At 40.1% G+C, this 24,160-nt stretch overlaps 1 protein-coding gene across 5 annotated transcripts in view; it reads right to left on the bottom strand.

Annotated features, from left to right (window-relative positions):
• SLC25A13 (solute carrier family 25 member 13) overlaps positions 1–24,160 on the bottom strand; it is a 181,606-nt gene that overhangs the window by 156,770 nt on the left and 676 nt on the right. For all 5 annotated transcript variants that reach the window (XR_004627725.1, XR_004627726.1, XM_011224594.3 and 2 more), the window contains exon 2: positions 740–793. Coding sequence is in view for 3 of the 5 variants with exons in the window: in XM_011224594.3 (XP_011222896.1) it covers positions 740–793 (54 nt within the window). In the remaining 2 variants the exon portion in view is untranslated. The remainder of the gene's footprint in view (positions 1–739; positions 794–24,160) is intronic.

Genomic DNA, 24,160 nt, shown 5'->3' on the forward strand with positions numbered 1-24,160 from the left:
TTCCATCACGTTTAGAAAAGGCCCACATATATACTTTTTAAATGATCTTTACAAAAGTGCCCTTTCCTTTTTCGAGTACTTTAATTCAGGTAAATAATATTAATGATTCTGTGTTTGGGACCTGAGGCAGACTTTTATTAGAGCATCATTCATTCACTACCCAATGTCACAAAGTAGTGAAAATATAAGAAACTAAGGAAATATATGGTATCTGTGTGAACTGATATGTACTATTACTCATACTGAGGCCTCCACCACAACCCACAGTTGCAATAAAATGATGATGATAACAACGATGGGCTTCTACCAATGAAAGGCAAGGACAGTCCTCTCTGGATGGATGAAGGATTACTGAAATGTTCACAAAGAGCTTTCAACTTCTTGTGAGAAAAAGCATGATCATCAAACTGCACAGGTGAATCCTGGAAAGGTAAATGAGTTGTGAAACTAAATCCCCCAGCAACTCCCTTCCAGTATCTTAACACCAAGTGAGAGAAAAGAAAGTGAGAGAATTAAAATGTAAACCATACTACCCTCACACACAATCACCTGCAAGTTTCTGATACATTCCAAAAAAACAGATGTAATTGTAATGGATCTCTTCCATAAGTCTTAAGTAAAGATACCTTTTGGGATATATATATATGAAACAATGAAATAAAGAGCTGTTTGAAAATAATCTTTAAAAATTCGAGAACACAAATCAAACAAGAAACAAAATAAATTCCTTTATACTGACCTTCAAAAATATTGTTCTAAGCTCAGCTGGATCTGCTCTCTTGGTTAAAACCACCTATAAATAAACATAAAAATGTTTATATTATTAGAACAAAGCTGAGAAATCAAGCTAGCAGACTGAAAGAAAATAAACTCCAGGTTAGAAATTAGTGGATTTCATTTTTGCACTTAAAAGCACCAAATTTCCCCTGTGCATGAACTGCTCCCTGGATCTTAAATTAGACTCCTTATGTGGCTTCTAGAATGGTAATAGTCTGTGCAAGAAACCAGTAAAGCTCTTAGTATGTGTTATTTAATGTATACCTTTTTTCTTCTTTTTTTTTCAAAAAGTAAGTAGAAATAAGAAAACTTGAAACAGATCTGTAACCACCTGGCATTTTAAAACTCCACACCAGAGCGATCCATACCCTTCCATAGGGGAATATTAGATATTAAAGTACAACTTGTTCACTATGCAAGAGAACATAGTTCCTAAAGAAGTTGGTGAACAAGGCAAATCATATTAACAAACAAGGGAATTACTTCCCACAGTTCTGCCAGGAACAGGCATGAATGCCTAGCTATCTGGCCATGCCAAGCAAGGTCTCCTCCTCGCCCCGACTTTTAATTTAAGAAGTCAGAAGTCTCCAAAGGTATGACTATTATGCTCCACACTCAAGAAATACAAGGGGCTATGGTTACCTTTTGAGAACAAAATTTGACAGATTAGCTCAGAATAGGTGTTGTGCTTAATTCCCCAGCCCACAAAGTCCAAAAACATCAGTGGAGAAAAAGCAAGACAAACTTGAATATGGCTACCCCAGGCCAACACAAAAGAGTCCTTATGTGGAACCAAACAGTGGGCTTATTCAGTGTCCCATCACCCAATCCTGCTGGCAAAAACCGTCATGAGACTGAATTCTCACCAAGCACAGCATCACCCCATGATACAGCCCAGGAGGGGTTCCTGGAACCACCCTAATACCTAATACCAGAGCCATGTCGCTATCCACAGGGAGATTTATGCAAATTGTTCTAAATCCCTTCTGTGTGTTTGCAAAGGCTCTTCTGAGATCTGTGGACAATGGGTTCTCTGTCTCTAAAATGTAACTGCCTGAGCTTCTTGGCCTGCCACTGTCAGGAATAATTTTATTAACTAATCACTGGAATGGGAGAGGTAGTTTTTCTGAAACGAGTTGGTTGGTCACCTTGTTTCCCAAAGCAAGACTGATAACTCCTTTAATTTCAGCTGAGTACTTGTAACCACCAATGCATTTTTTTGTCCATAAGATTTGGTAATCTTTTTAAAATTCTAAATTAATTAGTGTTCTTTGCTGTTCAATTAAGGAGGAAAAGATAGAATGCTAACCAACCTAAGACTGATGATCGCGCCGACCTATAGGTTTCAGAAGAAGATTCCTTCCTTTCGGGTTTATATTCTGAGAAAGGTATTCGAATACCCCAAACGCTATTGGAGAAGATGAGACAGCATAAAGACGCTTCCATCCTCTTAAGAGCAAAGAAATTTCCTCCAAGTTTCATATCTCACAACAGTACATAAGTAACATTTTTTAGAAGGCTTATGGTGACCCTAGGTACTTAGTTGGGTTTCCTTTTAAAAGCAAAGGTAAGTTTCCACAAAGTGAACTATTCTTGTTCCATCTGAATACCACATCCTTTAAAATCTAATTAATTCACTATGCCATGCACTTCATAAAGCTTTCCCTGGGCAATGCTATTTTTGAGTGAACTTCCCCTGCCCTAAATTCCCACAGCATTCTTCCATTGCTAACCCCCACCCCACCAGGACTACACCTCCCTAAGAAACAAAGCTTTCAGTCTGTAACTCTGCCAGGATCTAAGGCACAGGAGAACACAATCCATATAGGGAGAAAATAACAAAGATCAGAGCAGAGATCAATGAAATAGAGACTAAAACGACAACAGGAAACATCAATGTAACTAAGAGATGGTTCTTTGAAAAAATGACGAAAATTGACAAACCATTAGAAAGACTCACCAAGTAAAAAAGATAGATGGCACAAATAAAATTGGAAATGAAAGAGGAGACATCAACAACTGGTACCACAGAAATATGAAAGGTAAGAGACTACTGTGAACAACTATATAACAAATGGGACAACCTAGAAGAAATGAATAAATTCCTAGAAACACACAACCTACCAAGACTGAATCATAATGAAATAGAAAAATCTGGAAACACCAGTTACTAGTAAGGAGATTGAATCAGTCATTTAAAACCTCCCAAAAAACAAGTCTAGGACCAGGGAGCTTCACTAGAGAAATCTACCAAACATTCAAACAAAAATTAATACCAATCCTTCCACAACTCTTGCAAAATACAGAAGAGGAAGAAACTCTTCCAAACTCATGAGCCCAGCATTAGCCTGATACCAAACCAAACAAGGATGCCACAAGAAAAAAAAAAAAAAATGATAGGCTAATATCCCTGATGAATATATGTGCAAAAATCCTCAACAAATACTAACAAACCAAATTCAATATAGTAAAAGGATCATATACCATAATCAAGTGAAGCTTCTCCAAAGAAGATACAAAGATGGCCAACAGGTACATGAAAAGATGCTCAGTATCACTCATCATCAGGAAAATGCAAATCAAAACCACAATGAGATGCTACCCTACACCTGTTAGACTGGCTATTATCAAAAAGACAAAGGGGGGAAAAAGACAAGAAAGTAACAAGTATTGGCGAGAATGTAGAGAAAATGGAAATTCTGTACACTGCTGGTGAGAACGTCAATTGGTGCAGCCATTACGGAAAACAGTATGGAGGTTCCTTAAAAAATTAAAAATAGAACTATTCTACTTAGGGGTATTTATCTGAAGAAAATGAAAACACTAACTTGAAAAAATATATATGCACCCTCATGTTCACTGCAGCATTATTTACAACAGCCAAGACATAGCAACAACCTAAAGTGTCCACTGCTGGATGAATGGACAAAGAAATTGTGAGATAGACAGATACAAATAAATATAAACTGGAATATTATTCAAGCATAAGAAAGAATGAAATCTTCCCACTTGCAACAACATGGATGGACCTCAAGGGCATATGCTAAATGAAATAAATCAGAGAAAGACAAGTACTGTATGATCTCTCTGGAATCTATATAGTTATATAAAAACAGATACAGAAAAAAAATAGATACAGAGAACAGATTGGTGGTTGCCAGAGGCAGGCGAGTGGGGTGGGAGAAATAGATGAAGGGTGTATAAATTTATTAAAAATTTTGTTTAAAAAGCAGGAGTTATTCACCAGTGTACCACCAACATCTGGTATAATGTCTGGCACATAGAGGCATTCGATAAATATTAGCTGAAGTACTGAATTCTATAAATTAATCTTTAAAAAACCCATGTAGTGACCCAACAAATCTAAGTCGTGTCACCTAATATGTATAGAACATTTTATATTTTCAGTGCATGACTATTACTTCACTGGAACTTCACAGCAAAACCTGAAGCGCGCAGAGAGCATAATATTGCACCCACTTTACAGAAGGAGAAACCAAGACTCAAAGAGGGTCAATTATTTCCCCAAAAGTCAGATCTGGCATCAATTTGTGCTTACATTTCTAAGTGTTGTTTGAGCTGAGACCAAATCTTCCATCTCCTACTCTGTTGGTTTTTCCACTGAGCCACATTGTAGGCAGCTTCAAACTGATCATAACTTACGCTAACCGCTAATATAATACATGCCTAGAAATCAAGAATCTCCCATTTTCTCCTACCACCACCAGTTTGTAGTGTCCATCCAGTGCTGTGATCAAGAACATGGCTTTAGGGGTGCCTGGGTGGCTCAGTCGATTACACGTCATCTGACTCTTGGTTTTGGCTCAGGTTATGATTTCAGGGTCCTGGAATTGAGTCCTGCCGAGCACTGCATCGGGCTCTGCACTGGGCATGGAGTCTGCTTGGGATTCTCTCTCTCCCTCTCCCTCTGGCCCTCCACCACTTTCACTCTAAATACATTAATTTTTTAAAATCTTAAAAAAAAAAAATGGCTTTAGTGTCAGGCCACCTGTGACTGGGGATCAAGTGTGACATCTAAACTCACTAACTTCGTGACGTTGAGCTAGACCCCTGACCTCTCAGTCTCACTTTCCTCACCTGCAAAATGAGAAGTCCTGGATGGTTGAAAGGGGGATAGGAGATAACAACATCAAGCACTTAGCACCAAAAAGGACACACAGTTAAAGCACTGGATAAATGAAATCTATTACTTGTATTATTTATGGAAAGGTGTTTATATTCTACCATGCTTACTCTTTAAAAAGTCCAAGTGATGAGTAACCTGGCTCATAACTTGAGAAGGAAAAAATGAGGAGGAGGGAGGGGAAAGGAACTCATGGATCTTCAAAAACATTCAGCAAACCACTAACCACAGATGTTTTCCTAACTCATGCCCTCTGCTATCTTAGCCCCAACCAATGCCACTTCTTGAAAACAGACGCAAAGTTCCAGATACACCATGGAATTTCCCTGAGGCCCATGGAAATGTGTATTAGGTCCTGAACACACTGTAACGAAGCACAAAGTAACTACGGTTCAATAGGGGATGAATTCTGAAAAACTTTTACCAGTCTCCCGGCCTCACCTCTGCACTAATTCCATCTATCTCCCCACTGCCGTGAGGCTAGTCACAATCCCCAGTTCTCCTTCTGCCTCCCATTCTTACTTTCTGGTTTGGGCCTGTGTGCAGAGAAGGAAGAGCACTTACACAGCTTCTTGCGAGACAACAAAGTTAGAGCGAGAAGCGCCAGTGTTCAGAAGCCATACTCAGATGGATTCTACCTGGTGGCAAAAATTGATATCCAGGAAGTTTTAGGAGCTGGAAAAAAGGAACTACAGAAATGGAGCCTCCCTTTTTAAGTCAACTCAAAACAGCTGCTGGGCACGCACCACTCTGCACCACTTTCACAAGCCTTCAAAAGATTCATCAAACTTGAGATTGTTTCCAGAAGGCTGAATTTCATTGTTATAATTTTTTTTTCTTATACTAACAGCATGTAAATATTTACAGCTACTGTTCTTACAATCTAATTGCCTGATTTTATCATCATGCTTCTGAATTTGCATTTGTAAGAATAGATTCCACCATTAAACAAAATTTGTGTATCAAGAGTTTTAAATAAAGGAACTAGTTTTCAAACACAGTTAGGAAAATCACCAAGAAGGAAAAGAGTTCTTGGCAGATGACTATAAAATATTACTATCTGCTACTTAAATCAATACAATAGAGAATCTTATACTATAGCAGCTAACTTTCACACACAGTCAAGACTCAGGGAAAAAGAAGGAGGGTTAAAACTGAAAAAACTATGCATTATACATTTTTTCCACAAACTGGGAGAAATTTACCTTTATTGAACTTTAATATGGACACTTCAGGTCAATTCCATTGATCTATGTTCCATGGGACAAAATTTCAGGCCCACTGAATATGTAAAATTTTTGACAAGACAAACATTAGATATAATAGCATGAACAGATTATCAGTAGCATTTGCAAAACAGATGCCCTGGCTAGGTACATCCTAGATATAAAAAACCAGCTAACAGTAACATAACTTCAGTGACTGGGTTTTTATTTTTTTTTAATTTTTTTTTTTAAAGATTTTATTTATTTATTTGACAGAGATAGAGACAGCCAGCGAGAGAGGGAACACAAGCAGGGGGAGTGGGAGAGGAAGAAGCAGGCTCATAGCAGAGGAGCCTGATGTGGGGCTCGATCCCACAACGCCGGGATCACGCCCTGAGCCGAAGGCAGACACTTAACCGCTGTGCCACCCAGGCGCCCCAGTGACTGGGTTTTTAAAAGGCGGTAGCAGGAAGCATGGCAAGAACCAGAAAGATATTTTCAGGACAAATAAATTCAATCTTATTTTAATATGAGTTAAAACAGCCAAAAGAAGGAGAACACCAGGGAAGATTTTTCTACATGGAGGAATATTTTTTAAACTGGCTTTCTAACGCTGGAATCAAGCCACAGTTGTAGGCTCATTAACAAATCACAGTGGTACAGAACTGTGAGCTCAACAGGGCAGTGGGGAAGAACACAAAACCCACCCAGAATAAAGGATACTAATCTGAAGAAGAAAAAGTACAGAAAATAAAAGCTCTCTTCTCCCACTGAAAAGCTCTAAGATCATGATCTCCTCAAATGCATCTTATTCCTCCGTATCTCCCAACTCCTGCAAAGAACAGAAACTAAACAGATGCTCCAAAAATGCTGACTCAGGAAGAAAGTCTTCCAGATGAGCAGAAATCAAATCTGTACAGTGAAAATAGATAGTAGCTCCTTTCAGGCCAGCGGTGCTCAAAGTGTGGCACTGGACCTTCAGCCTCCAATGGAAACTTTGAGAAATGCAAATCATCACACCCTACCCCAGATCTACAAATCAGAAACTCTGGGGGTGGGGCCAGTAATCTAGGTTGAACAAGTCCTCCAGGTGATTCTGATGCTGTTAAAATTTAAGAACCACAGCTTTAGCTAATGTTCAGTTTGGTCTGGTTAGGACCGATATTCTCAGCCCCTACTGTATATTCAAGTCTCACGAAGGACTTCTGGGTTTCATCAATGTCCAGGCCTATCAAATTAGACTGCAAAGGCTAATCCAAGCAGAAGCTCTGAAATGGGTACCTTTAAAGCTTCATCATGAGATTATAATGTGGGGCTCGGGTGAGAACCATTGAGTTAGGACCCAAGATCCCAACATTAGCTTTGCTACTCCACCCACTGCACAACACGGCCTTCACTCAGCCCCCCCCCCCCCCCCCCCCCCCCCCCCCCCCCCCCCCGCTGCAGAAACCTAAAAGGTCTGAAAGCCAAGACAAGCAGAGGCTTACACTGAAAATTCTACTGTCATGAAGTAATTATTTACCTTAGATATGAAATAAAAGCGAGAAGAGACAGCTCATCAAAAGTGAGCTAGTCTCTGTTGCACGCACAGACACACATGCAGCAACAAGCAGAAAAAGGAGGTGGAGGGAGAAATGTCTCTGCCTGGTCTTTTGAATCTGAGGAAGGAAGTGTAGTGGGTGGACCTGAATCCCAATGGAAAGCTCTAGTGGGTGTGGCCCAACAATTTAGAACCTGGGGACAACTCTTCTTCCCATCTATCTTCCTATATCTCCACATGTATCTTCCTGCACTGCAGAGACTGGAAGGTTAAAACTACATTTCCCAGATTCCCTTGCAGCTATATGGCCTAGGTGCTGTCAATCAAATGAAGTTGGAGATGTGGAATGCAAAATTTTGGAAAGCAAAGATTGGGAAGTTGGGGGCCATGCTTCTGCTTTCTGCCAGCAAGCATCATTGCTAGAAGTGTCTGATTTTCCTCTGGCAACCTCCTGCCCATGTCAGTGGCAGTATGGTTCTGAACACTCGCCTTTAGGCAAACCATTTCATGACTGCATGAGAGGTAACTGCTCCCTTGGTGGCCTGCTCTGCGGTGAAGCCCTGGAAGGCACTCCTGGAAGCTCAACCTGAAGTCTGTTTCTTAGCCTTCCCAACAAATTCTGTAAGCCACTTAATACCCTGTAATAAATCTCCCTTGGCCTAAACTAGCTAAAGTGGATTCTGTTCTCTGCAAGTGAACCTTGACTGATACAATCAGTAACAGCAAAAGAAAGTTTGGAATTCCCCAAAACCAAAGTTAGCATTAACAGAAGAAGAAGAATGAGGTGTCTCATCAAATTGAACAAAAATAATTTTTTATTGAATTCACTGAGTCACTCATTCCTCATCCTACAGTTTCCCTAAGTTCTAATAAATGAAGAACAGTGACTATGAAAAAGTTACTGCAACACAAATTAGTACAGAGACAAGATGCCCTGTTAAGCATGCTTCAAACTAGAGCCTTTCTGTGTAATCAACCCTCAAAAGTTCACATCACTCAACAGTTGACTTATGAGGCACCAGATACCACAAATGTTAACCCGCCAAGTAATTACACAAACGGGTCATGTCAAGAGTGCTGGAGATGTTTATCAGAAGGATTCAGTAGCTTGTGAAGTGTGTTGGAGTTAACTCTGCACTGGTGTAGACTAATTAAACAATGATAAAGCCATCACCATTACAATTCTGTATTAAGAAGTAAGAGTGTAACGGTTAAGAAATGAATGGTGGTATTTTAGCTGTGGGTTCTGTGATGCTAAAATAACTTTAAACACACTAATTTTAGATTTTATTATTATTATTATTAAGCTAAAGCTAACATTCCAGTAAATGTTCCCAAGAGTAAAAATTTGACAAGAGACAGTATGAGTCTTTTCTAAAATAGACATTTTTCTGTTTATATTTTCAACTCCTTATGGAGACAGAAGGTGTTTGCTCACCCTGACATAAGCAAACATCACCAGGTTCAGAGTAAAGATTTGGGTCCCAGTGTATTACTAACCTGGTGACCCTGGACAATCAGTTAACATCTATGAGTTAGTTTCCTCATCTATAAAATGGGCACAGTGACAAAATCTACTTATCTATTTCGGAAAGTTATCTCTTAAGGACCAATTAGAACCTCTGCAGGAACCCCTGCTGACGCAGGAAAACCTGAACTGTGAAAGACAAACTGCTGGAGGCTCCATGTGGACCAGAGATTTAAAAACTCTAGGAGGGCCCAGCCATAGGAGGACCTCCACATTTTTGTGAGTTTTACCTCTGGGAACTCAACCTGGTTCTCACAGCGATTATGGGAAAACAATCATTTGCACATCTCGCACAAGGACAGGAAATAGCTATATTAATTTCAGTTGGGGCCCATTCTGAAGCAAAGAAAGTTACCAGGGATAAAGAGGGACATTATAGAATGACAAAGGTGTCAATTCTCCAACAGGATATTAACAATCTTCAGTGGAACAGAACAGAAAACCTAGGAATAGACCTACATAAATATAGTCAACTGATCTTTGACAAAAGAGCAAAGACACCCTCTTCAACAAACGGTGCTGGAACAACTAGATATCCACATACCAAAAAAAAAAAAAAAAAAAAAAAAAAACAAAAAAACTCTAGACACAGACCTTACACCCTTCACAAAAAATTAACTCAAAATGGATCAAAGACCTAAATGTAAAACTCCTAGAAGATCATAAAGGAGCAAACTTAGATGGCCTTGGCTTTGGCATGGATTTTTTGGATGTAGCACCAAGGCATGACCCATGAAAGAAAGAACTGAGAAGCTGGACTTCATTAAACTAGAAATTTCTGCTCTGCAAAAGACAATGCCAAGAAAATAAAAAGATAAGCAAAAGACTGGGATCAAGTACTTGCAAAAGAACAGCCAATTAAGAACTACTATCCAAAATATACAAAGAACTCTTAAAACTCAACAAGAGAAAAAAAAAAAAAGAACCCAATGCAAAAACGGGCCAAACACCTTAACAAAAACCTCCAAGGAGGACGTGTATACAGGAAGTACACATACGAAGAGATGCTCCACATCATCTGCCATCAGGGAAACACAAATTCACCCAACAAGATGCCTACACATGCCTACTAGAACGGCCAAAATCCAGAACACAGACAACACCAAGTGCTGGAGAGGATGTGCAGCAACAGGAGGGCTCACAGATGACTGATGGGAAGGCGAAATGGTACAGGCATTGTGGAAGACAGAATGGCAGTTTCTTATCAAATTACATAAGCCTTACTATAAAACCCACGTGTTGAAAACTTACGTCCACACAAAAACTTACTCATGAATGTTTACAGCATTTTATTTATTCCTAATTTATTGAAAATTGGAAGCAACCAAGGTGAATTTCATTGAATGGTTAAATAAACCATGGACATCCAGATATTGGAATATTATTCAGCACTAAAAAAAAGAGCTATGAAGCAATGAAAAGACGTGAAGGAAATTTAAATGCATATTACTGAGTGAAAAAAGCTAATCTGAAAAGGCTACATACTGTATGACTGCAACTATATGACATTCTAAAAAAAGGCAAATGTATGGTGATAGTAGTAAGATCAGTGGCGGCTAGAGGTGAGGGAGTAGGGAAGGAGCACAGGCAGAATACAGAGGATTTTTTTTTTTTAAGATTTTATTTATTTATTTGACAGAGAGACACAGCCAGAGAGAGAGGGAACACAAGCAGGGGGAGTGGGAGAGGAAGAAGCAGGCCCCCAGCGGAGGAGCCTGATGTGGGGCTCAATCCTAGAACGCAGGGATCACGCCCTGAGCCAAAGGCAGACACTTAACGACTGAGCCACCCAGGAGCCCCAGAATACAGAGGATTTTTAGAGCAGTGAAAATACCATGTATGATACTATAATGATGGATACATATCATTATACAATTTGTCCAAACCCACAGAATGTACACTACCAGGAGTGAACCCTAATGCAAACCAGGGACTTTGGTGATAATGATGTGTCAATGTAGGTTGATCAATGTAATTCACGTGCCATTCTGAAGGAAAATAATGGGGAGTGTGTGCGTGCTTAGGGACAGGTGGTGTATAAGAAATCTCTGAACCTTCTTTTCAATTTTGCTGTGAACCTAAAACGATTCAAAAATATTAAGTCTATTAAAAAAAAGATCATGAGTAGCCAGGACAATCAAGATTAACTTAATTAGGGATGCCTGGGTGGCTCAGTCAGTTAAGCGTCTGCCTTCGGTTCAGGTCACGATCCCATGGTCCTGGGATGGAGCCCCGCATGAGGCTCTCTGCTCGGCAAGGAGTCTGCTTCTCCCTCTGCCTCTATCCCTGCTTGTGCTCTCTCTCTGTCAAATAAATAAATAAAATCTTTAAAAAAAAAAATTAGGTAGAGTAACTAGGGACACCCCTATACAATTTCCCTTTATTTTCAAAGAACCTTTGAAGCAGGTTGGATTCTCTTCCTTTACAGTTGAGAAAACTGCAGGTCAAACAGACTGATCTACCCCAAACCCCATGCCTATTCCACAGGGCCACAACCCAGGCAGTCAGGTTACCTTAGAGCAGAGTTTCTCAATTTTGGCCCTACTGACGTTTTGGGTCAGATCACTCTTTGTTATAGGGGTTGTCTGGTGCACTGCAGGGTGTTTAACAACATCCCTGGCAACCCCCCCTCCCAGATGAAACAACCAAAAATGTGTCCAGACATTACCAAATATGCCCTGGGGCAGAACTACACCACCGTGAGTTAAGAACCATTGCCTTAGATGGTGCTGCCTATTCATGCAATGCAATCACCTCTGGGAAGCCTTCTGTGTACCAAGCCCAGCGCCAGGCACTGAGGGCACAATGCCAAATAAACTAGAGACCCTGCCTCACGAGGGGGATGACAGACTGAGCAATGAGTGGTTGGTACAATGTGGGTGGAGATATGTGCTTCAGCAAATCAGAGTGGTGGCAGCACTAAGACTGATTTTGCTGGAGTTCGGGGTTGCAGAGATAAAGTCTCCGGAGCTGGATTGTTCATTATTGATGATGGCAATTAACAGTGACCAGGTACTTTTATTAGGTCCTTAACTCTACGCTAGGCATGGTGCTAAAAGGCTTTATATCTGACATCATTTAAACATCACTAAAACTATTTAAAGTGAAGAGTCATTACTATCACCATTTTCCAGATGAGGAAACTGAAGCTGTAAGACTCTAAGTCTTAAGTGAGTAGGTAAATCACGGAGCCAAAAATGATCCAAGAGCTCAGGTTGTTTTGATACTAATTATAATACCTGGAGGATGTGCCAAAAATTTGGCAAGCAGGGATGGGGACTTTAAGCTATCCTTATGAAGGGTACCACTGGACAACACTGTAGCTGAAACTAATTTAAAATAAATTCTTTTTAATTTGGCATTATGGTACGTAAGTGCCCATGGTTCAGCAGAAGGCAGACCTGCCTAACGCGGAATATTATTCTCCAGTATTACAGGTTGAACTCAGTCGTAATTTTTTTTAAAGCATCAAGGTTACAGTATAATTAGGAACCAGCTGCAATTGTAATTACAGCTCCCAATATAATTTGTTACATATTAGCAAGTGTCAAATTACTACTGCTCCTTAAATGAATAAAAACTGATTGCGCTGTTCTGAAGACTGGGATGTATGTTCCTGATGGGGAACAAAGGAATATAAAAAGTATATGACATATTTATAATGTGCTGAAAGGTTCTACTTAGGAGATCACAAGTTGCTGGAGCCCAGATAATGCCATAGAAAGTTAAAATGGCTTCTGAGAAAGAACAGTTAACTTAATAAATGCAGAGGAAGAGAAAGCAGCAAATCAAATAACAATAGAAAAGTTGCTTCTGCTAAATAGTACCTTACATGCTCAAAATTCCGCTGTGCATCAACATCGTCAAACTGAAGAATACTCAAAGACCCAGGAGGAAGCCGAAAGAAAAAGAACAGGAGCCTCTGCACAGCCAGGCCCCTCATCTTAAAGACTGCACACAATCTCACTCACGTGAGCCCTCCTCTGTCTTTCCCATAGTCCCCAGACTTCTGACGTTACTCTGAGCAACTTCTCTGCGATTCCAAACCCACAGCCCACACTGCTACAAAGCTACCGATGTTGCAGGCCTGGCTCTGAGCTTTGCAAACACGAACACACCGACCCAGGAAACAAATACAACGATGTCCCTTTTTATAAATCAGGAAACTGAGGTACAGAGTCCAAGATTCAACCATTATATTATACTGGCTTTCAGAAGAAAAGACAGAACACAAGACTGAAAGAGCAAGCAAACCCAGAGATTAAAAGAAAATTAAGACACATCAATCAATTACAATGCCTGGGCCTTACTTAGATAACAATTTTAAAAACTATTTTAAAAAATTATAAGAAATGGAGAAATGTGTAAAGTGTATACAGAACAGATATTTGATCACACTGAAGAATCACTGAATTTTTTTTAGGTATGGTATGTTGGTTGTGCATTTTAAAAAATCTCTTTTAGAGATACACACTGATATTTACATACACAATGATATGATGTTGGGAATTTGCTTGGAAAAATTCAGGGGGATGGAAGGAAGAGAGACAGTGTGGTATGAATGAAATAATACTGGCCATAAACTGACAAAAATTCCTGAAACTGGCTAGATAGGAACATGGGGGTTAATTTTACTTTTCTATTTTTTGCACCTTATGGAAAATTTCCATAATGAGAAGTTTAAAAAATGCTGCAGCTTTTTCAAGACCTAAGTCAAATGCCAATTCCTCCGGGAAGATGTTCCAGATTGTCCAATCAAATTCCCCTCACAGAATGCTACTTGCCCCTATTTTATGGGCCTTGCAATTGGACATTTAAATTTTCACCCTATCACTAACCAGCAATATGACCTCCTGTGTTCTCATTTGTTAGAGAGAGCGGGGAGGGAGGGAAAGGACTGAATGAAAGTAGTGTAAGCTGGGCAGAATCTAGCAGTGCCCTGCTTCCCAGTTACTGGTACCCTTTCCATATTCCTATTCACAGCAGCTGAGCTGATGGAGTTATCAGAGGACAGCTGAGCCCCAAGGGGAGGCTCTCTTGGCTTTCTGAACCAATCGTATTTTCTCTTAAGAACCTAAGCCAACAGAGGGTCCAGGCTGAGCTGGCAGCAGGTCATACTGGCTGGTGATGTGGCACTAGTCAAGGTTCATGATCTCCTGGGGTTGAACAACAACAAAAATTAAACTGGTTCCCTACTTTTCATCTTATATCAAAATAACTGCAGATAATTAGTAAATAATTTCAAAAAGGAGAGACTTATAAAGAGTACTAGAAAAACACAAGTGGTTTCTTACATAATATTAAGTGGGGAAGCCACGTTTAAACATAACAGCCCAGAATCCATAAAGGAATCCATAAATGAAAAGATTATTAAATACATAACATAAACATTTTTCAAAATCAAAAGTGAGTATGAACCAGTTAAACATCAAACAACTACCAAAAAAAAAAAAAAAGTGCAACAGACAGGGGAAAGGGCCAAGGTTCTTAATTTAAAAGTGCTCTTAGAACAAATCAATGTGAAAAGACAAATAATCCAATAGAAAACTGGACAAAGGTCAAGACCAGGCTCTTCTCAAACTGCTGGTGGACACCAAAATAGGGCTAACAAATCTCCAAGAACCACCAAAAAAGAGAACCAGGGGCTGAGCTGCTCCTTCTGGTACTGAGCTGGGAGACAATGGAAAGAAGTAGAACCCTCAAACTCAGAGTCAATATCAACCTGCAATAAAAGAAGTGTGTGAATGCTCACGAGAAATCAAATTAGGATACAGATGCAACGGGAAGACCATGTGAAGAAACGGGGGAAAAAAGGCCATCTAAGAACTAAAGAGCAAATTCTAAATCTTGTCTCACCTTGCCAACCCTGACAACACCTTGATCTTGGACTTCTAGCCTCTGGATTTGTGAGAAAATACATTTCTGTTGCTGAAGCCACTCTGTCTCTGGTACTTTGTTATGGCAGCCCTAGCAAACTAATGCAGAATCATTAAGTATACACTCACTCAAGTTACACCAGTTGGACATTTTCTTATTTATTTTACTCTTTTGTTTATTTATTTTGGACCCAGGTTCAAGCACTGCATTTGTCACATCTCTTTGGAGGTCTTTAGCCTTTTCATTCACAACACTGACATTTTTTAAGTCAGACCAGAGGTCTTACAGAAAGTCCTACTTTCTGGATTTGTCTGATTGTTTCTCCAGGATGAGATTCAGATTCAACATTTTTAGCAAGAATTCTCCAAAAGTCATGCATGTTGTGTACTTCCCACTGCACCACATCAGTGGGTTGGCAATGCTAGCTTGTCCCATTTCCTGATGATGTTAAATTGGATCACAGATTGAGGCAGAGCCCTTCACTGTACAGGTACAATTTCCCCCTCCGTGATTAGTAATTTACAAGGAGGTACTCTGAGACAATGGGAATTCCAACAGTCTTTTACTGAAGAGTTTTAGCACCCACTGAAGATTCTTGCCCAAATCAATTATTATTTTTACCTACAGGTTGTGAAATGATTTTTTTTCCTTTTTCTAATTCTATCAAGCCTTCTGCCTTTATTGGTTGGCATTCTTTGGTAAATAAGAGCTTTAGCTCCCACTCTGTCTCACTTTGACTCTTGGGGGATGAATACTATTCACTCACGGAATGCTAGTGTTGTGTGGGTTTGTTTTTGTTTTTTTTTTTAATTCAATGTGTTACAGTCTATTTGCAATTGATTTGTTTTTATCATGGTAAAACACACACAAAACTTAACATTTTAACCATCTTCAAGTGTACAATTCAGTGGCATTAAGTGTATGCACAATGTTGGACAACCACCAGCACTAATCATTTCATCATTCCAAACAAAGTCTATAGCCACTAATATCCAACTGATTTTAACAGCCATTATTTTTTGTAATAATTGTGAGACACACTCACTGTAATATGTATATGTACACACACACGTGTGTTTAAAGAATGAAAATCATAATACGCAAGAATGACTGTTAATATTAAAATTTAACCAACTCAAATAAACCATTATGCAAAAAGTTGTTGGAATAGAAAGGCAACATCCAAACCCACTGATCAAACATAACATCACAGGAAACAATCAAGAATTATGTGGCCCCTGACGTAGCACTCAGTACCAACTGCCAAATAACCTGAGAGAGGCACCCAGCACCCCTTACGAAGTATTCAAGCCAAAAACGAAAAGCAAAAATTAAAAAACCCTAAACTTGATCAAGCCTCCTGATCTATCACTTGTCAGAAAACACTGGGGACAGAAAAACACCAGGGGGATGCAATCAGCAAAATCCAAATCGTAGGAAAGTAAAGATGACCCAATTCCCTCATCAAATAAACAGCAAGGAAATAAAATAAGAGAGGCAGGAGAACCTACAGATTAACAGGATTTAAAAGGCAGATGCCTTGTGTGGCCTGTGTCCGAATCTTGATTAGAATAAACCAACCATAAAAAACTATAAATTTAGGACATGGGTTTTAACATCCTGGCAGGTGCTTCAAGGAATGGTGAAATAAAACTAAGACCCCTGTTCCTAAGAAGAACTAAAGAGAACTAAAAAAATTAAAAACTTAAAAAACCTCCCAAGCAACATAGAGAAATGACAAGAAACACTTCTGTCTCTGACTGAGCTCTAAATTAAACAACAAACAGGCTCCCTTTTACCCTCGGAGTTACACTGCTGCCATAGCTTCATGGCAAGGAATGAGAACAGGGGTTCCATTCACAACCACTGTGAAGGATATCAGAAGGGAAACAGCGTGAGGGAATACGGGAAAAGTTAGACAACAGCCAAGACCAAGGAGGCGTTAGCTGGCTAAAGAGATGTTTTATTCTGCAGGCAACATGAAACTACGCTGTGTAACAAGGTAAATTAAAGAAGGCAATGTCATAGGATGGTTACGTGCCTGGACTCTGGACCCAGGCTGCTGGTCTTCAAATCCTAGCTTAGCCACTTCTAAGCTGTGTGCCCTTGGACAAATCATTTAACCTCTCTGTTCGCCAAGACATGTCACAGGATTATTGAGAAGATTAAATTCATGGTCAGAGTGCCTCAAACAGTGCCTGATTTTGTAAATATTAAATAAATGTAACCTGCTGTTGTTATTGTTATTTCCATAACCTTTCTGAGCCTTAAGTTTCCCTGTCAAATGAGCCTACAATACCTTCCCTGCTATGCTGTAGATGATTATAAAGATAAAATAATGAAGTGTGGGTCTTCATGTTATCCGGTTATTTTAATCCCCGTAGACTCTGAGTTCTTGAAAACATGCCTGATAGCTTACTCACTTTGGTAAGCTCAGTACAGTATGAGCTGGCAGGTGGTTGGTTCAACAACACACCTGAATACATCTTTTAAAAACTGTTAAGTGTTATCCACGTGAACACAGTACTGTTATGAGCGTGGCAGTTAGAGTGAACCTGAGAAGCTGCCTTTGACAGATCTGGACAGAATGGAGAGGGAAGTGAAGAGAACAGACCAAAGGCAAGACCAGCCTGGAAGCTATAACAACGCTGTTAGCTAAAAAGTAATGAAGACCTGAACATAAATGGGAGAGACAGGACACATGGGTTCTAGGGCAGAAGGGTTTACTGGACCCCTATCTCTGACCTCTTTCAAATTCCTGCAGATGGCCTTTCCTGGCCACAACAGGTATTTAATTGAGCTTCTGGAAACTTTAACCAGTAGGAAAGTTAAGTTGCAGGCTGAAAGTGAGGAACAACCAAACAAGATGAATTCAATTCTAGGTAAGCAGAGTTGGAAATATCTTTGAGGCAGAAAAGTTGAGATTTCCAACAAACAGCTGCAAATGCAAGGCTGCTGCTTGGGAGAGCTACCCGGACTGACTGACATGAAGCCATCACCTTTCAGAGGGAAGAGGATCTCGGGCCATCAACATTTCAGGGGGAAGCAGAAGGACAAAAAGAGGCTGCAAAGGAGAATAAAGGAATAATGTGAGAGTTAAGAGGCCAACCATGACAGGGGACAACATGAAAGCTGACAGAAAGTGTTACAGGCAGGAAGGGGTGGGACATGGGGTCCCAGGAGGCCAGAAATAAGGAGGGCAGGCCAACAGTTTCAGAACTGGTGACCTTTAGGATGGAATGTCAAAAAAGAGAAGACGCACAAGTTCATTTTCAGGAACTTTAAGTATGGATGGGTAGTTAAGAAACGGAGAAAAGTACAACCCTTGTATAATAATCATACATTCCCTTTAATAATAATTCAGGGATGTGGTCCAAAAATAATACCCTGACCCCAATGCAGAATCAAAATTAATCCTAAAACCCTAAAATTTATACTGGATTTTATCACTAAGTATTTAATTCTGCAAAACGTTGGACTTAGAACCAATTCAAAAGGTGCTGCACCCTTGGCTTAGGAAGGCCGCTACATTTAATTACACAGTAATGAGAGTTCCAGACCAATATTCTTCAAACTTTAATGTGCATACAGTCCCCCTGGGGATCTAGTTAAAATGCAGATTCTGATGCAACAGACTCTTTGGCCTGGGCTGAGTCCAAAAATGCTGCAATTCTAACAAGCTGCCCGGTAAACCAATGCTGCTGGTCCATGGACCAAAACTCCCAATAGCAAAGCTCCAGGAAGACCACTCAGAGAATCTGGCTAAGCAGCCACACCGGCTAGCCATTATGGTGAACAGTGAATGGATCAGATGCTTAAGAAAAGCACACTCTGTTTTGTTCAGGTAAGTCAAATAATGTCTATGTCCCCCAGTTTTCAGTTAGGTAATGTCCCACAGCCCTCAAAGACATCTCCCGGCCATCCTATAGCACTTTCTAACTCCCCAAGTGTTTGCACACGTTTTATTGCATCTGCTCATGACACACGTCACAGACAGTCCCTGCTTTCCATAGGGTGATACTAAGCACCCAGAGAAGTTAGACTTGCCCACGCTGTCACCATCAGTGGAAGCAGCGGGCATATAGCCCACTCCTGCCTGGCTAGCTCCTCACTAAACCAGAGCTAGGGACTTAAAAATACACGAACAAAATGTTCTTTGCAGCCTCTTTCCACTCAAGAAATCAGTTCTGAGTTCCTCTGCAGCTCAACCTACCACTGTGACCGGACTCAGACATATGAGAATCACAAGTCTAACTGGGAAAAACTTCTAAACAGGCATCTGGGGCTACAAGCCTATTCAAATCAGGCTTGTAATGGGGTTTAGAGCACCCTGCACCAAACGCAGCACCTTGGCATATGGAATGTCTGAGGCCAACGGAGTCTGAGAAAACAGTAGAAGCAGGAAGGCCACTCTGACCTCCTCCCCCACAATCCTCTTTCCTAAAATCAGTCATGTATCTCCTGTGAAGGGTACCCTCCCTGTACCAGGAGGAGGAAAGACATTCTTATCACAAGAGATGGGGAATGGGGACCCAGACAGCTGTACAAACAAACCTCGTTAACTAACCCTTGTCTTCTAGTTACTTCTTCATCATTTACTACTCCTGGCCCAAACCCCTTCGTCTCAATTCTTTACAAATCCACTATTTCTCTGTCTAAATGGAATAAAAGTTTCCTGCCCTGGTCACTTCTCTGGGTCTTCATTCTCTTGTGAAGACTGCCACGTACAGGTAAAAAGTCAATAAAATTTGTATGCTTTTCTCCTGTCAATATGTTTTTGTCAATTTAATTTACAGATCCAGCCAGGGACCCCAGGAGAGTCCAGAAAAACTTTTTCCTCCCCTACACTTACTTGTACAATTTTCTTACAAACTGTACTGTACAAGTCTGATGCAACAGACATTTTACCATAGAACAGTAAGTGTATCTTGAAATATCTGACTCGTATATCAAGTCAACAATTTTCATGGATAACATGTGGAAACTGTGACTACATGTGGAAATCAAGACAAAGCTACCAGCCTAATAACAGTCATTAAATAGAGTGGTTTATTTAGGTTAAATTACTAAGAATTTCAACACTGCCAACTCTGCTATGTTGTCAGCACCTAAAGTCAAAAGGAACCATACAGGCTTATTTTCACTCACGCAACTGCACAGCAAATTTCCAAAGGAAATGGTTGAGTATGAGTACTCTATTCTTGTAAATGTTTCCAATCAACAAACCAGACCACCACGCTACAAATCAACCACTGGGAATAATTCTGAGGTAACAGACCAGAGCCACCATTAATTAGGCCGATTTAACCCAACAAGACAGTCCGGTTAAACAGGCCACGAAAACAGAGCGAGCTCAGTTGTTGTTAAAGACATCATTGCTAAGGGAATTCTATCACTGTGGCGAGGGCACAGCCCCCTTAATCCCCAGCAAAACCAACACGCATCTGCAGTCACACATTTCTCTGCTCCAAGACCCACCCGAAGGCATCATGGCAGGAAGGATGGGTGTTTACAAAGCAGCAAATGCTGAGGGTAGGAAGAAACCATGGTCGTAGGCCTTATCCTCACAGAGAGTGGAAAACGCAGGGTGGAATGATTCCATTTAAGAACCAAACAAAAGCAGAGGCTGGGCTAGGACAAAAGGTCAAAGAAGCAGAAGGAATCAGAGCCCCTCAAGCAGTCTTATGAAGAACTCCATATCCAAACAGACCTGTGCCTTACCTTACTTGTTGACTTTCAACCCTTCCCACCACACCCACCCCGCAGTTCCCTATTGGCTGACCAACACTTGTAAGGTGTGTGGCCTAACTGGAGAACACCCACAGCACAGAGGCCCCAAACTAGGTCCGCCAGGGCAAAGGCTGCCAGACCAAGGTTACTCTGCAACATGTCTCTGCCTTTCACTTGCTGTTTCTTATCACTGGAATGGGTCTTCCCTCTTTCCCCCAACCATTCCTGCTGAAATACCACCTCCTACCCCCACAGAAAAGGTCTCCTTCCCTGATGCTCCTATAACCCTTATTATGGCACTAACCCGACTTAGGGAATTTCCTTGAGAGGAGTCAGCCTGTAGCGTGGTTGTGGTTTTCCTGAAGGCCCAGAGACTAATTCACTTTCATATCTCAGTTTAGCCCCATTTGGAACATTAGAAAGAACACAATACGATCATGGCAACAACTCACCCAAGAATGGAGTATCAATACAAAGTATACTAGTCCTACAGACCAAATTTTCATTATTATTAATGCTTTAATTTGTCTCCAAATTTCTTTCTTTTAGTTCCAGGCTAATATTGCACAAATTATTGGTCCATGTCCAGTTTTGTATTTGAACATCTCTCATGCCTGAACTTGAGTGAGCATTCTCTAACTTTTAGCAGTTTCATTTAGTTTCACTTCATCATCATTAATATACAAACTCAACCAATGACCAAGAAGGAATGTTTGCTACAACCAAATGGGGGTGAAGGGGAAGGAGAGGTTTTCCCCTCTATTACTACTTTTTAAAAATACATTTTTTGTGGAGTTGCATGAAATATAATTTTAAAGACTTATCTGCATTTTAATACATGTGGGGCAGTGCTTGGAAGTTTTTAAAAGAAATCCTGAAAACAACACATATAGTACAGGCAGACCACTTACCATATAGCAAGGGAACCCATAAGGATTATTCTTATAAAAGTAGGCAGAACAAGAAAATGGAAGCTTTTTTAGTTTGTCTCAAAATACTAAGAGTTAGATCAATGTTACATCGTGAAAAAATGAATACCTTTTGCATTGTTATGCAGAAGTCTTCATGCAGAAATCAAAATAAAAGCAGGCCAAAGACTAGATTCTTGGCCTTCCTATCTGAACTACTTACAGGATGAGGGACATGAACAATTCATTACATTTGAAAAAAAAAAAAAAGACCAAGGAAACTCAGAATAAAGAGATCAAGAAACTGCTAGGTATGGCTAAGTTCATCCAGAAAATATCAATTCTGCCTAATTAAATACTCAAATAAGTCATCACAGTGAGTGCTGGAATTCACCTATAATTGTTGAGTTTCAGACTCCTGGCCCAACCTCAGAGACATTCCATTTATGTGGGCTCTCTCCTAGGCATGCTCTTCATGTTTTAACAGGGGATGTCAATCCTACTTCTAAATGAGACTGTCCAGCCTATAGCTCTGTGTTCAACCCAGCAACATGGAATAACTGCACTCCAGGAAAAAGCAAAGAGCACAGCCTTTTACTTGGGCTGCCCAGCACTAACCAGTAGCCGACACAATCACCCTGCAAGGATAGTGTTCAAAGGCAACTAAATAAGAGACTTTCTTGGACTAAGGTAGACCAGCACAGCTCATTTGGGGAACTTTTAAGACTACATTTTTTACTGCACTTCCCTGAACCTACAATGAGCGACACTATAAGAAATGGCCTTATGGAAACCACAGGCATATATTTGCGGTCACGAGCTAGTTTTGAATGCAGTTCACTCACAGCATAAAAAGGACATGGGGAGAAACTACCCTCAGCACAAGGAGACCTCTCTCTCAAGTAACTGACCTCACTGATCATTTCCTCTTTACTTTGGCTGCTAGAAAATTCAGTCACCTCTAGCAAGTACATCCTTGTTTTCCACTAACTTTAGTCCTGGCTGTGTCTTACTTTCCCTTTATCCTGTTTTTCTCATCTACTCTGACTTGATGATGATGTCTTGTTGGATCGTAAATATATGTATGTATATATGACATGAGCCATCAGAAATCCTGAAAAGAGGCAAGGCAAAAATGTATAAATAAGCAAAAACACAAGTTTCCTAAGAGCAAAAATGAAATGTTTCATTTTCCCTCTCATACTTGGCTAAAATTCAACTGCACTTATTGCCATGACGTGACAGCTGCATAAAGATACAACCAAAAAGTTAAATGTTTCCATGTCACTTATTTACTTCATACTAGTTAATGATCCTTTTCTTATACTCCACTTATATGCACATTCTTCAAATTAGGTTCCTCAATATTTTTATCTCCAAATTAAGTAAAATTATTTAAATCATCTGCAGATATAAAAATAAATGAAAAAATAAATAAAGTACGGGAATCTACTTTCACCTACTCTGCTGGAAGAAGTCACCCAGAGGGAACACATTCATATGAAAGCCTTGTACTCTGACTGCATATAAATTTAATGCAAAGAAAAGGTCAAGGGCTACTGAGTATGAAAGGGTTAATGTAGTTTCCAAAAATGAATACCAGGGATCCTCAAAGAATCAGCCTAAAATAGTTATCTATGCCCATATGTTCACACACGCACATAGATACACTCATGCACAACCAAGAGCACACTCCTGAGGATGGAACTCAAGAGTAATTATAGAAAAGAAAAAGGCCACATAGGCCACAAAGTCTAGGAACATGAAGAAGTCTGCAGATTTGGGGAGCCTGGAGAAACTTAAGTCATAGAACAGCATTTAAATATATTTGTCTGCTTACAATTTCCATTGCAAATGTGATTAGTTTGCTTGAATAAATAGGAATATGATGTGTTGGCCATGTTTTCCTCTTGAGGGTTATCAGAGTTTTGATTAAGGACAAATGTTTGAAATGTTGGGTATATTTAAGTTCACTGCACTTAAAATGAACTAAGAAGTTGTATAGGCTTGATTAAAGGGCTGCCTTCGTGAACTTAAAATTAAAAGCAATAAATTCCAATGATTCAAGTGATTGGAACTAAATATGGTATTCTGTCAGAAAAGTTGAAATGGAGTCCAAAGAGGCTGAAATGGTGTCCAGGTTTCAAGAAACGGTGAAAGAGGAAAGGTCAAGCTGTCGGAGTTGCCTTTCCTCTGGGTTAGTGAATGATTCACATTACGCAGAATTCCTTTTAAGTAAAACTTCACAAGAGTTACAAGTTCCCAGGACAATCTGTTTTGTCATTTCTAAAAAGAAGCCTCTCAAATGCTCAGAGGCCAGTATGTAAGTGTTGTCAGATGCGGAGTGGGGGTTGAAGGATGAGAAGTGGGGGCGGGATGAGGGTCCTCTTGAGTTTTTACACACGCACGCGCAGGCCAACTACTCCGAACAGCCTCCAAAACGGAAGTCAA

The sequence above is a fragment of the Ailuropoda melanoleuca genome, chromosome 1, assembly GCF_002007445.2.
Source record: "Ailuropoda melanoleuca isolate Jingjing chromosome 1, ASM200744v2, whole genome shotgun sequence".
NCBI classification, from domain to species: domain Eukaryota; kingdom Metazoa; phylum Chordata; class Mammalia; order Carnivora; family Ursidae; genus Ailuropoda; species Ailuropoda melanoleuca.